The sequence below is a fragment of the Trachurus trachurus genome (genome assembly GCF_905171665.1).
Source record: "Trachurus trachurus genome assembly, chromosome: 13".
NCBI lineage: Eukaryota > Metazoa > Chordata > Actinopteri > Carangiformes > Carangidae > Trachurus > Trachurus trachurus.
Window position 1 is genome coordinate 26803416 of NC_139892.1, and position 14055 is coordinate 26817470.

Sequence of the window (14055 nt, forward strand, 5' to 3'; positions counted from 1 at the left end):
CAAACAGAACTATGCTGCAGTTTGTTTGTCAAGTTAACCTGTCACCTTCAGCACCACGGACAGCGCCGCGGATGAGCCGCGGAGCTGCAGCTGTGAGCGTCTGGGCTCTGGGCTTATGGCCTGGGGCCTCATTTATCAAAACTGTAAGTTAGCAGTGTAAAACTGCTGCTACTAAATGTTTTGCTTAGGCCTACGGCGAAAAGACACCCAACATATTTACACCTTTTTCAGATCTATCAAACTGTGCGTGCACAACTCTGCACCTCAACTTTGATGACTGGATCCAAGAATGGTGCGCAGTTGCGCACGTGAACACACCTCCGTCCCCGGAATGCCTACACAACCATATATGGTCAGCACGTGCATATTAATTAGCCATGTGCGCTCTGTGGAGCGACAACAAAGTGACAACGAAGACAACGGGCGGAGGGAGGGGGAAAGAAAGCGAGATACATGGCATCGGGCAATAAATCAGGCAAAAACCTCCCAAATCTCAACAAAAGGGAGCAGAAAAAAGAATACTCTTATGTAATCTGCCCCTTTATTCCAGACAATCTTTTTTCTTCTTCTTTTACCTATGTTAAAACAATGTAAAGCAGCAGGATAAACTCAGGTGACTGAATAATAACAGTCTCAGTAGCTGCAGATCAGTGTGCGCTGCCGCCGGTGTGTTTTTAAACTTGGAGGGTTTGTTTTTTCTTCTCTAATAGGCCAATGTATTTGTGTATGAGAAACAGTGTCTCAGATGAAAAAATAAAAATAAATCAGAAGGACACGTCTGACTATAACGTAATCAATCAATGTCGGAAAAGCGGAATGTTTGAAAAATAGTAAAGTGCCGCTACTCCGACAATGAAAAAAAAAATGTCGGAATAGTGGGACGCTTAAAAAATAATGTTAATGCCGCTATTCCGACAATTAGAAGTCAATGTCGAAATAGCGGCATGTCTGAATAGCAGCATGTAACCAGAGCGGTCTCCTCCGACAGCGGGTCCCACGCGGATGGTAACCGCTCCGCGTCTCTCCCTCCCCCCTTGTCCACCGACAATAATACGCCCGGGTCATGTTCGTCTGTGGAGGGATGACATGGACCACGGTCCGACTGGAGCTCCAGGCCGGGTCCAGCTCTGCTCCAGCAGCGGCAGGGGCGGCTGGGATCACCGCCCCCGGAGCCGCAGCTGGGGCGAGCTGGGGGGGGTCGAGCTGTGGGATTTCATCGGGCTGATGATGCTGGAAGTGATTTTGCCTCTGATTTTCACCAGATTTAACATTTTATCAAAATTTGCCCAGCTGATCCATTTACATTACTACTGAAAAATTATCATCATCTGCAAGCAGCAGCTGTAAAACGAGAACCAGTTCCAGAAGCTCAAGGCCCGGAGAACCAGAGAGGGGGCCCTGCCAGAGCGCTCCCCAAGAATGGTGCATCGCCGCCCGGGTAAAATACGTGAGGGAGAGGGCTGGATGATTTGACGCTTTTTTCAAAACTCCGATCTAAAATATCAGATTATACCACTTTCCCTTGGTCGATTGAGGTCCAGTAAAAAGTATGATGGTCTTTTAACTCTCCTCTAGCCATGTGTGTATTATGATGTCATGTTTTTTTTTTATAATAATTTTTTTTATTTTACATAAAATAAAAAATGTAAATTATTATTAATAATACTGCACAACTGAAAGGTGAGTTTGAGGGTCCTGTGTGCATGTGTAGGTGAGTGAGTGAGTGAGGTGGAGCAGAGGAAGAAGCGAGAGCTGTCTGATAAAGTTTGTGTTATGTTGTTGTATAGTTACGTTGGGTCGGACGCTACAATATCAATAAAAACATGTGCTTAACATAGACGTCGGACGCGAAATAGCCGCGGAGCGGAGCCAGTTTCCTTTAACAGATTGTGCCAGATGCGCCAGAGCGCGCACCTCTGTGCCAGGCTCGTGCTCTGCAGCGATTTGTTTATTCATCTTAACAGAGCGCGAGCGAGATTTAACACACACATTCACACAGGCGACACACACATACGGGCTACACATGATACACATACCCACACACACACACATCTGAGGGGCCGAGGCGCCTGCCGAGCGGCACGGAGAAAAGCGCATCTGGTGGCGTGCCCCTCAGGGAGCACCCAGAGCGGAGCGGTGGGATAGATAGATAGATAGTTAGATTTGACCGTCCTACTGGTTTTAGAAATTAATTCATATTTATGATTCATGCATGCTGGTATGCTTAAAGTCAGTGTTATTCTGATGGTCCTAATGTCTTTTTTTTCTAATTAAGACATCCATTTTGGTGGTTTATTACATAATGCACCAAATTATTACATTTTTTTCATAAAAAAGTGTAACACCCGCAATATGTAATAAGTGATGCAAAATGTAACAACTTATTACAAAATGCGGCAAAGTTTATTACATATTGCGTTCAAGATTTTTATTACAAAATGCGGCAGATTATTACAAAATGCGGCGTTATTACATAATGACGTGAAGATTTATTACATTATTACATAATGCGTCATTATTACATAATGCGGCGTTACGGGTGGTGACGTTTGCGGTAAGGGCTTTTTCCGTGGTCTTGGCTGCTTTGTCTCATTTGGGCACACACTTAACACTTGTGATTAGCATTCAGTGCTGATGTTGCTGTTCGTGCTGTGCGTCCTTTTTCAAAATATGAAGCTTACCAGCAAATCTAGCGTTAATCTGTTCTAGTCTGAAGCCTTTGTCACAACGCTCTGTCCTCATTACTCCTAACTAAGTGTCTCTACCTGTAGACAGCTAAGCACCCTCCCTTATGTAACCACTGGAGACAAACAAAGCGCTTGTCCCTCGAGTGATGATGAAAGGAAATTGTGTGCCAATCTGCTATATCACTCTGAGAAGCGTGTAATTTTCACAGAAGGTGAAAGTTGAAAGTTATTGAGCAGAAAGTCTTCCCAGGCAGGCACTCGCACACAGATTAGTCCTAAAGGAGGGAAATTTACTCATTTTGCTGTGATGTGTACAATTTTACAGCTCATAATTGTTTGGATTATTTACTACACCCCATGATCCTCTTGTTATGAAACATTACATTGTACAGTAATGTAATGAACTAGATTTAGCATAATTACGCATTGTCACACTAATATATACAAATACAGAGACACATTGTTGGCCTCATTTTGCTGTATCATTTACCTGATGATAAAACTCCATCAACCAGCTTCACTGTGCAACATGAATGGAAAGGGAAGCAAATAATAGAGCAGTTTTGTCCACTGAAATGTAAAATGTTTTGTATACATTGACACCTCAGAGCAGCCAAGTTCTTGGTTTTCAGTTTTATTTTTTTCCTATATGGACATGCAGTTTTGGTCGATTGGAAGCTGCAAATTGACCCAATGTTATTCTGCAGTTAACCTGGTGTATAATTAATCAGTTATCTATCAGGTCTTGAAGATAAATGTCACAATAAAGATTTGACACAAACAATAACAAGTGTCATTTAAACCATAAGAAAAATAGAGTGAATGAATCATTACCAGTGTGTTGAGACTTTTGCACTAAGCCTAAGTGTGCAGTGATGTTGATAGGTTTTCAATGTAGTGAGTCCCCGGGACCCACAGGTGGTGATTTGGGTGGGTCCCTGGGAAATTCAATGGGTCCCCAATAGGGTTGTCATGATACCAGAATTTCTGTAAATTTCCACGATTCTCAATACTTATTCGATACCACAATTAAAAAAAAAACTAGGGCCTAGGGATGCAATTTATTGATTAATTCATTAATCGTTAGTTGATGGACCTCATCGATTGATTAACTATTTACTGATGAGCAGCTATTTTCCTGAGAACCTAAATTTAAGGTTAAAGTTTAAGCTCAACATTCCTTATATGTTAGTTTATTTTTAGAGCACAGCACAATGAAAAATGTTTAAGTAACACGTTATTTAACCTTTAAATAATGTTGAAGGTCCAGTGTGACCCATTTTTACATTTAGGAACGGTAAAAACACCCTAAACATTTTTCCTCTGACTTTAAGTTGAACTTGTTCTTGACCAACACAATATTTGATACAGATGAAATGGTCTTTCCTGCCAGATCGAACTGGTACGACCTCACAGGTCGGAAAATCACGAATTACGGGTTGCCTTGAACGCACCATAACCTCTTGTCAGCCGATGTCATGGATCTATTGGTCCTCGTCCCTACGTCACCACATTCACGCGCATCCCTTGGCTGCACACACAGCCCTTCATGCCGTTCTCTCTCCTCATTAGATAAAACTTGTAGGATACGAGAAAAGTTTTCTCCTCGGCTCAGAGCAGAGCAAAGTGACTGACAGACCCGTGTTTTGGTCCAAACACTCTATGTAAGTGATTACTGTTGGAAGATATAACTATTTAAGACTTATATTAACACAAAAATATTGTTTATTTCTGCTTTAAGCTGCAGCAGAGGAAACTCCGCTGTTCTCCGCTCCACCGCGACGAGCGCTTTTTTTTTTTTTTTTTTTTCAATTAAGCTCCGGTAGCGACCGGCTAAAATACGGCAGGATACTGTAAAACGGCACAGATCCGGTTTGTTTATCAAAGCTTGGTCGCCGGGTCGGTTTGAGCTGGGTTCAGGCTGCATTAAAACTCCTCATGCAGTGATCAGTGTCGCCGGCTTTTTGACTCGTTAAATAATTGTGCTCTAGTAGGCTATAGGCTAATCGGTACGCCTGAAACTCATCCAGTGAGAAACGTTCTGCAGTGCAAAAAGGCAAAGTTGTATTTTTTTGGTACTCGCGTTACTTGGTACCTACAGTAAGTGTTGGTCCTAGTGACAACCCTACTAGTTCCCATGATTTTAAACATGAGTTGTTGAAAAATGTATCATTTTTCATGGGAAAATGAGGTGCGTCCCCGGGACGCATGGATAGTGAGTTTACTGCGTCCTTTCAGATTTTAATGCGTCAGAGACGCAGTACGCGTACCTAGCAACATCACTGAGTGTGTTACTACTGATATGACAAATGTGTGTTTTGCGGATGTTGAAGAATGAATATTATGACCGACATGTGATATGGGTTAATTTGATAAAGGTTTGATATTTCCATTGCTGTTTTTCTTTTGTCTGTGTCATGTGTTTTGAGACTACTCACACTGCCACATTAACAACATTTATGTAATCCTGTCAGTGTGGATAGAGAAAAATAATAATCGCCCTATTGGTGTAACTCCTTCATACTACCTATCTAACCTGCTGTTGTCTGGCTTTTACCCTCTCATGCTTTCAGTGGCTGGGACAAAAAGCAAAGCAAAAGGTGAGTTATTGCCTCCATTTTCTTGCTGCATGATTTATGTTGCACACAGTTCCCAATAAACAATGTTTGGATCGCCCTTTTATCTCCCCCCAAGAGCCCAGGAAACATTAACATACGCCGCTTGTTGCAAAGCTTTCTGGACATTTTTTAACCTTTATTTCCCCAGGAAAGGTTTGCTGAACATGCTTGCTCTTTCCCAGCTACAAACCTGCTTCACATATGTATAGATTCACATGTTCACACCGGGGATCTGCCTACCTCACCCAGTCAGGCTTTTCCTCTATTTGGCCACTGTGCAGCTCCACTGGAGCAGCTGGGGGATTGTTCCTAGTTCAAGGGCAACTCAGTGGTAGATGAGGGAGGAGACGAGTGTTTCATTGCTTTCTCTACTCAGATTTTCCCAGACATGCTGTGTACTCAACCTGGAGACCTTCTGCTTTTCACTCTCTTTATTTTCCCGCTGCCTTTCAGTCGTTCATTCTTAGTCCTGCTATTTGTTGGTGTACTTATTCACTTCATTGCCACAGATTCTGATCTATAGTGCCTAATAAATTGCCATTTTCAAATATGTTATGCACTGAGCTGAGGGGGTTTTTTTGTTTGTTTTTTTGCTGCTCACCTACAAATGAGTTGTACCTTTGAGGGGAAAAATCTAGCTTCAGAGTATTCGATCATTTCCAGACCATTTCTCTTCCTTGTGTATTGGTATACATTTTCTGTTATTGCTCATGTTCTCGCTTGCTGATGCTATTGTAGCATCACAACATCAATACCCAGTGTCTTAGTGGCCCTGCCTGTATGTTTATTGATGCCACTGTTAGTGCTGTTACTGAAGGATTCTGTAAAAAATGTATAGTTGTTCTGCCTTGTTTTCTCTGAGTGCACAGTTGACCAATTTGAAATTCGAGCAGCCCACTTATGTTGTTCACGTGTAGTACAATGCAATGCAATATGGTTTCCTAATGTGCCTTATTAGCATCATACATTCATACATTATTTAGGTCTGTGTTTTTGTTGTTTAGGTTTTTATTTTTTTATTCTTTTGTATTTTTCTGGACTTAAACCAAAACCCACTGATTAATGTTGTTAATGTTCAAGAATGAACACTGAGGGTTTTCTTTCTCTTTTTTCCCTTCCTTTTAGAAAATGCAGTGTTTTCTAATTACAGAAGTAATTAGAGGAGTAGTTTTTAATTAACAGAAGATACACATTCAGCATCTGTATACCTATGGAATCTAGTTCAACATTTTATGTGTTTTCAGGACTCTAATTACAGTTAATAACTTGTATTAATGATGATGAAGATAATGAATATAATCACATGTAGTCTTAAATATTGATTAATGGATTCTGTCTATTATCCCATAGCATGAAAATAATTGCTATGCAATTTGTTGAATATAAAAAAGACATAGAAAGCAGAATGAAAGATCATCATGGCAGTTGTCATTATAATTGAAAACATAACTTAATAATTTGCTGAGACTTCACAGAGATATCTATTTGTTATTTCTCTAGAACTCACAAGAGTGTATGGAGCAGTGCTTTGAGTTCTAACACAGAGAAAGGGAAAGTAATTTATTATACAGTACACTGTGGCTAAACAGCTAAATGTGAAAACATTTTGTAGCCACTTACTGTAAAGGTATTTCCAGCTAGAAGTACAGGAAATGTGTGAAAGTGAATTTTCTCCCAAGTAAATGGGAGAAACAGCAGCAACAGCGCTGCAGGTAAACTGATGTCAGAGGTGAACTGAAGTTGAAGCAACAGAAGTTGTTTTTACAGTTGTATTATGTAACTGTTATGAAGGGCAGTTTCAGGCAACCTAAATGTAAATGTAATGGCAAGTGTTTCTGACAGAGGACTTGTTCCACTGAAAGTGGACAAGGCCAGGATTCTCAGTGTGACTTTACTGAACATCTAATAGAGCAATGTATTCCTGAACATATTATTTAGTGGGCTTTGTTGGAATGGAGGATGAAAACATAAACCCAACCCGGCCTGTCTTGGACACAACATTTCAATCAGGATTGTCAGAGTTAACGCATGCGATCAATCTTTAAGCAATAATACGATAAAAAGAATTAAGGCAGGATTAATCACGTGTACAGTCTATGGTCTGTGTATGTTATTTGAGGAATGAATAGCGAGTTCCATTTTGAATAAATACTTCACAGGGTTTATCCAGTATTTCCAGGGTTTAATGTGTTATTATTATGTTATTTTTCACCAATCTGTAAAATACCATCCTCAAGTTCTAATGGACTAACTGTACATAAATTGCATACCTCAATACTATGAGAAAGAATAGAAGAAAATACATGTAATATTAGCATTAGAATATTCAGCGATAAATCTCAATTAATCACAGAGTAGTATTATGATTAATCAAGTTATTTTATTTTTTTATCATTTGCCAGCCCTAATTTCAATACAAAACTGCTGCAGCTAAAACATTTTGTAGGAGCCTTAATCCCTGTCTGGATTATACTCAACTCAGACACAATATATAATATATATATATATATATATATATATATATATATATATATATATATATATATATATATATATATAGTATGTTTTGAATTAATGACTGAAGTACTACATTTATTAACAGCAGTGGAACTGCAAGCAGGTGGTGGGGATAGTTGGCGGCCACACAAAGCACACAGCTGTAACACCAGAGACCTGCTTTGCTTTTGCATCCAGAGTCCTGTCTGTTGTGTGGTTTATTTTTCCAGTGCATGTTAGCATGCTTCCAAGCATGAGGATCTGACAAAAAACACATGATCCCTAAGTTCATTTGAGCCACATTGCATCTACAGTGACACCAGTTGAAACGTGTAATTTCCTGTTTCACCTGGAGACAGTACAGTATTTCTGACCCACTTTCTGAAGCTGATGTATTGCCTCTTTCCACTTTCCTTTTCCCCCCCTGCACAGCTGAAAAACAAGAACACTGCTAAGAGTTTCCCCCAGCAGGGATATTTATTGCCAGTTCTGAGGATTGTCCACCCCCTACCTCCCCCCTGCCTCCCCCACTGTGGCAAATCACAGGAGAGTATGGCACAGTACCACCTCTGAGTCCAGGGAGGTTCACTTTTGCTTAGGTGCTAGTCAGTAACAGGCACCAAATGTCCTGTTTGATAGAGGATAAATCTGATAGACTGACTCACTCTTCTGTCTTGGTTATTAGAGGCCAGGCAGCGTAAGCATTTACATTTAAAAACTATGAAAAATCTTACCAAACCAACCGTACGTGCTACAGTGTTGCAACTTTCACCAAAATATAGCTCCAATGCTTTTGTTGAAACTTTTGTACACTTAAACTCAGTACAAATGATCAAGTCCATCACACTGTTTTTTTTTTTTTTTTTTCAAAAACTGTAAATCTTACCAACCTTTCTTGTCCCACAATTTTTGCTCAATTGTCACCAAATAAAAGTACAGCTGTTATTGGGAGGTGAAGGCAGGGTTTCCCCCATCATTATAACACCTGTGCAAGTTGAACGAATGGGCGAAACTCCGCTCGTATCCTCTGATTAACATTTATACGCATCCTTCTTCTTCTTCTTCTTCTTCTTCTTCTTCTTCTTCTTCTTCGATTGCGGGAAACCCTGCCTTCACCTCCCAATAACAGCTGTTATTTTAAAGCTTTTATCTTGATAAGTAGGCCTAGGCGAGGAATTCTTCAGGAAGGGACTGTTTTCAGTAACTGAAATAGGCTACTGTGGCGGGGAAAAAAAAAAAAAAGAGGCAAGAGCTAGATGTGGATCACAATCACCCTTGTCAAAACTTGTTGTCAAACTTGTAGTTTGACGTGTCTTATTTCATGACCAGTGAGATGGCCTCCTAGGTTGATGCTCTATAGTGTCCGGTCTTGTCGCTGAACTGAAGTTTTACTCTCCAGCTCCACGGATCTGGTCACTGAAAACTATGAATGATCTTTGTGACTGCGTCTCTTTGATATCGCCAAACTTCTTGGTCACGTAAACCCGACCAATTAAATATTAAAATCAAATTCAGCCCTGCTGCCTGTTCTTCCATTTCGTATTTTTGATCTGAGCCTAAAATTGAAATATGAAAGTTTTTGTGTTAAATTAAAAAACAAAATAATCTGTCACTTTTCCATTTTTTGATTTTTGATTGCCAATTGAAAATAGAAAGAACGAATGGTACATGGATTTGCAATTTGTGTATTATAAGATTTTTGTTTTGATAACAGAATTTTTGACATTTTGACAATTTTTGAAATCTGTCTTGACAACTGCTGCCTGAATGGTGACTACCTGAGTCCATTTGTGAAGCCACACACCAGGTTTCACCTCCAATCGATTAGCTCAATAAGTTGAAAAATGGATATTGTGATACAGATGTTCCTGTTCCCTGTCTCTTGTTACTCAGAATTGCCTAAATTTGTCTAAAACTGCTTGGCCTCAACCACTGCTGCGAAGCAGCTTTAATTTCCTTTGTAATAGGCTTCATTGGCCTCTGTAACAACTCAATCAACTAACTGCATCAGTTAAGATCACGCTATCAGTGCTGAGCATGAATACAATAACAGGCTGATGCACATTTCGATGACCTACCACCATGCGACAACTGTGCATTGTGCCTGTCTGATCTGCTGTGAACGGCTCTTGTTTACAGCTGATGGAAGCATAACTGAAACACATTACAATCCCAGTGCTGATAAAGGCTGCATACAGTTGAATGTGTCTTGATAAAGTTCCGCACAAACACATTTAATACTAGAAAGATTCACATTTGATTGCCAAAAAACATCCAGAAGCCACAGGAATTAAAAACAGCAGCCAAGATAGAAACCGCAGCTAGATTGCATCTGACTATACATGTATTTGTTCTATGAGTGATCTGGATGTATTGTGTCTTCTATCCTCTTTGCATTTGTACTTTTTTTGCTAGATGCAAATGGGGTGTGAAAGAGAGTGACATGGAGTACATTACTAATCTGGGCAAAAGTAATCACAGCCTTTGCTTTTACCATAATTACATATGGATTTTCTATAACTGAATGAATTGCATATTTAAAGGACTGCATGGAAAGATTTGAAATGTTCCTTGTTGATTTTAAATTGTGAAATTATCTAAAGCTGTCTGTGTTCAAAGCAGTAGGTTAACAGTTTTCCAACATGCATCATGTTGGACAGGTAATTTACAGATTAGCTTGAGTTAATGGATCAGATCTAGATTTAGCGCTAATTAGTTGCTGCTTTTAAGTAGTTGCTTAAATCTCCCCAATCATTGAGGCTGATAACACTTAGAATGGCACCGCTTTTTGAGGGCCCCGGATCAGGAGGTTTGCCCCAAACATAAGAGGCTTTTCTGCTGATGTCAAACCAATATGGTTTAAATTACACTGTCAGTGTAAGTGATTGTTTTTGGTGACAGATATGAACTTTCGGTCATTACATAAATAAATTACATGAAATATGTTTTTGCCCAGGTTTTTCCTCTTAAGACTGTTCAGGAAAGGTCACTCTGGGTGAAAGCAATCAAATGTGATTGGGGTGCCTCAGGGATCAATTGATAAAAGTAGCCTGTCTTATCTACTCCCATAATCATTCACTTCAAGTGTTTCCTTTATCAGCACTTACAGTAATGAGTAAGTGTGCAGATGTTGTTCAAATAATAGATTAATCATGCTGGTTGTGTCACATTTCTATAGTGCACCTCAGAATGTGGCCTTATGCATGATTTGCATATTATACTTAGCCTTTTTATATTTTAGTTGAAACCTGTGGATTTGTTTGAATTAACCGGAGGCACTCTGTTGCTTCTTTTCTTGTTTTGTTCAAATAAATAAACATATTTTTCACATAACTTGCTTCACAACCACTTGCACAAGCTTTGTATGTTCTATCACATTCTCCCAATGAATAAACAATTAGAACCAGCTACTACCAAAGCTGTTGCAATCTCAAGACGATTAAAAACTGTGGCAGAGGGGTTACACATTTGCATGTATTAGTGTTCAATCTAAAACTGGCAACAACGAGCCTGAATTTGCAGCGCTGGTCTTATTTGGACTCCAGTGAATGGAATATGTTGTTTACATGTTGTGCTTCAAAGAGTGCTGGTGCACTCCAGTTACATACAGTATGGAATATTAATGTGCTGAGAAATTCACAATTTTGCTATCTGTTTGTAACCGCAGCAGATAAGCTGGAGGCAGAGTTGCCATTAATAGCAGAAGCTGTTCTTGTTTTGAAAATGTCAAATACTCTCATTATATAGCTGTTACTTTTACCATGATTATATTAATCACTTACACATTAGAATATGAGAATAGTTTTTTTTTTTTTTTTAATGTTGTGCTTCAGGCTCAGGGTGGACACGTTGTAATGGATTATTAGGGTAGATATGGCTTACTTTAGTATATTTCTTAAACTATAGTGTGAGCTCTAAATGTTTCAGAAAGCAGGGTTGTTCGTGTAATCATTCTCAGCAGTCCTCCACAGGAAGGTCAGCATTAATCTGATCCACTTCACTCCTTTTGAGGAAGAACTGTTGTTAGTTTTGGCAGGAGGACCACATAAATGCTATACTAAGCTATAATATCAAATTTGCTGTGGAGAATCATGTGACAGGCAGCCATTATCTGGGCAGCCTGAGACAGACACTCTCAGGCCTGATTATGGGTCTTTTTGAGCCGCCGCATCAAGTTTGGGTTTGAAAACTCCTCAGTGCTGAAAGAAATATCCAGCTCAATATTGAAGATATTTCTCGATACTAGTGTAGTGCTTGTAAAAATCCATCGTAATTTGAATAGACAATAATACGGTTAGTTTCATTATTCTATAAACAGGTGTGTTAAACAAACCATGTTATTGAGCATTTCAAACATTCATACTAATTTCATTTAAATCCAAAGTCATTTGATTTACTTGACTGAAGAACATGTATCTCATCATGTTTATTTGTTCCAAATGGGGGGGATGTATGGAATTAATACATACATTGTTTTTGTCTTGTTAATTGATTTTTGACGCATCTTTCATATTTTACTTTGAAGGTTCCTATTATCTTTCCTTCTTTTAAATCAGCCAGGTCTCCAGGGGGTGCACATTTTTCTAAGAGTGGAAATCACACAAATCACAGCAAGTCATTTTAGATGCTAACATTAAGCTGCAAAAAAGCCAGTCCTCTTAACAGTCCTTAAAATAGCATAACTGAGACTCTAGAGTATAGTCAGGCTCTGTGGTACCATCATGTCTGACAATACCTCATTAATGACGCTGAATTAAAGTGTAGGGCTCATGGGATCTAAATGCGTAATTTTTTTTATTTTAAATTCCATGTCAGTGAATAATTGTGAAGTTCACAGGAACAAAAGAGTGCTGTAGAGCAAGGTACGCCCATGAAGTTCATATCCAGTGATATACAATATCCTAACCTCATTTCCAGGTGATGCAGTGATGTAAAATGCAGCACAGTACAAGGCTTCTGGTGGCATTAATTTACTTCAGACAATAAAATACAAAAACAGGCATACAGTAAAGCAATGAGAAGAAAAAAATCAATAGTCATATTTACAGTACTAACCACCAGTAACTGATATGCATCAACTCACAGTACATACTGGCAATTCAAATAGTGAAATTGTGACACATCACCAGCAGCCTACTCCCATACTAATAAATAATTAAATAAATAAATATGATTTATTTACAACCATGTTTTAGGGCTGCACTATTTGTTTTAGAAGCACAACAGAAATAGAAACATCAGCTCTTTAGTCCAGGGGGGAAGTGAAACTGCTGCTGAGGCACAACTGAGAAAGTTATGTTTTCCAACCATCTTCAAACATGGTGATACAGTATGCTCAAAGAGTTGTGCTTTTATGACGTTAATTTAATAAGACATATTTAACGTTTTATTGAACAGGAACAAGTATATAGAGTGAACTAATACCACACACCGCAGTGTTTGTGTCTGAACTATTTTGAAAGGGACTGTTCTTGGATGGGCCTTTTAAAAACTCAAGAAAACACACACAAAACAACACAAACCACAAACAATTTACAATGACGCAATAAAAAATACCAATAAAGCTACTACTGCATGAAATTGTGAATCAGATAATCCAGTATTGTTCTGTGAGAAATAAAAGAAAGAAAGAAAATCACTTCACTGTTGTGGATTTGTCTATGATGAGATTTAAACTTCTCCAAGTCGAAGCTGTTATCTGTGTAAAGCTGGATTTTCTTCAGAGTGAAAGAAATGTTTGGGGTATTTCATGTAGTTTCGCCCCGTATTCTCCCCCTTACCACTATGTAGCATGCTGGTTAAACCCAGCACTTTCCCACTGCTGCAGCCAAAATAAAAAGGATTTTTATCAGAGAGGCCAGTTTGACTGAAACAGAGATACTTAGATGTCATTGTACAGTAGTTCTAAAATACCATAGTTTGCAGCAGTGTGAGCATATGAAAGATTAAAACATCCTGAAATGTGCTGGTGTGGTGGTTGTAAGTAGAAAACCGAGCATAAGGGAGTCATTCATGTACCGGCTTCACGGGTTTGAATTTGTCCCATATGTATTAACAAGCACTCCAAAAATCTTGTTACAACTATTGCTGCTACCACTACTTCCAACAGAAGTGAAAAAAAGTACCTACCAAACAAGCAATGAAAACAATTTCAACTTGAATTTGAAAAGGCCTGTTCCCTCAGAGGGGACTTTAGAAGTGATTTTAAAGGATGATACTGATTTAGCAGTCTGAGCTTGTCTGGCAGGACATTT

The 14055-nt window shown here is 39.1% G+C and overlaps 1 protein-coding gene across 1 annotated transcript in view; it reads left to right on the forward strand.

The window, feature by feature from the left end:
• Positions 1–14055, forward strand: part of cadm2b (cell adhesion molecule 2b) — a gene marked incomplete at its 3' end in the record, with an annotated part of 165163 nt that overhangs the window by 114973 nt on the left and 36135 nt on the right. Inside the window, exon 2 of the mRNA XM_083984521.1 lies at positions 5261–5287. Within this exon, the coding sequence (XP_083840647.1) occupies positions 5261–5287 (27 nt within the window). The remainder of the gene's footprint in view (positions 1–5260; positions 5288–14055) is intronic.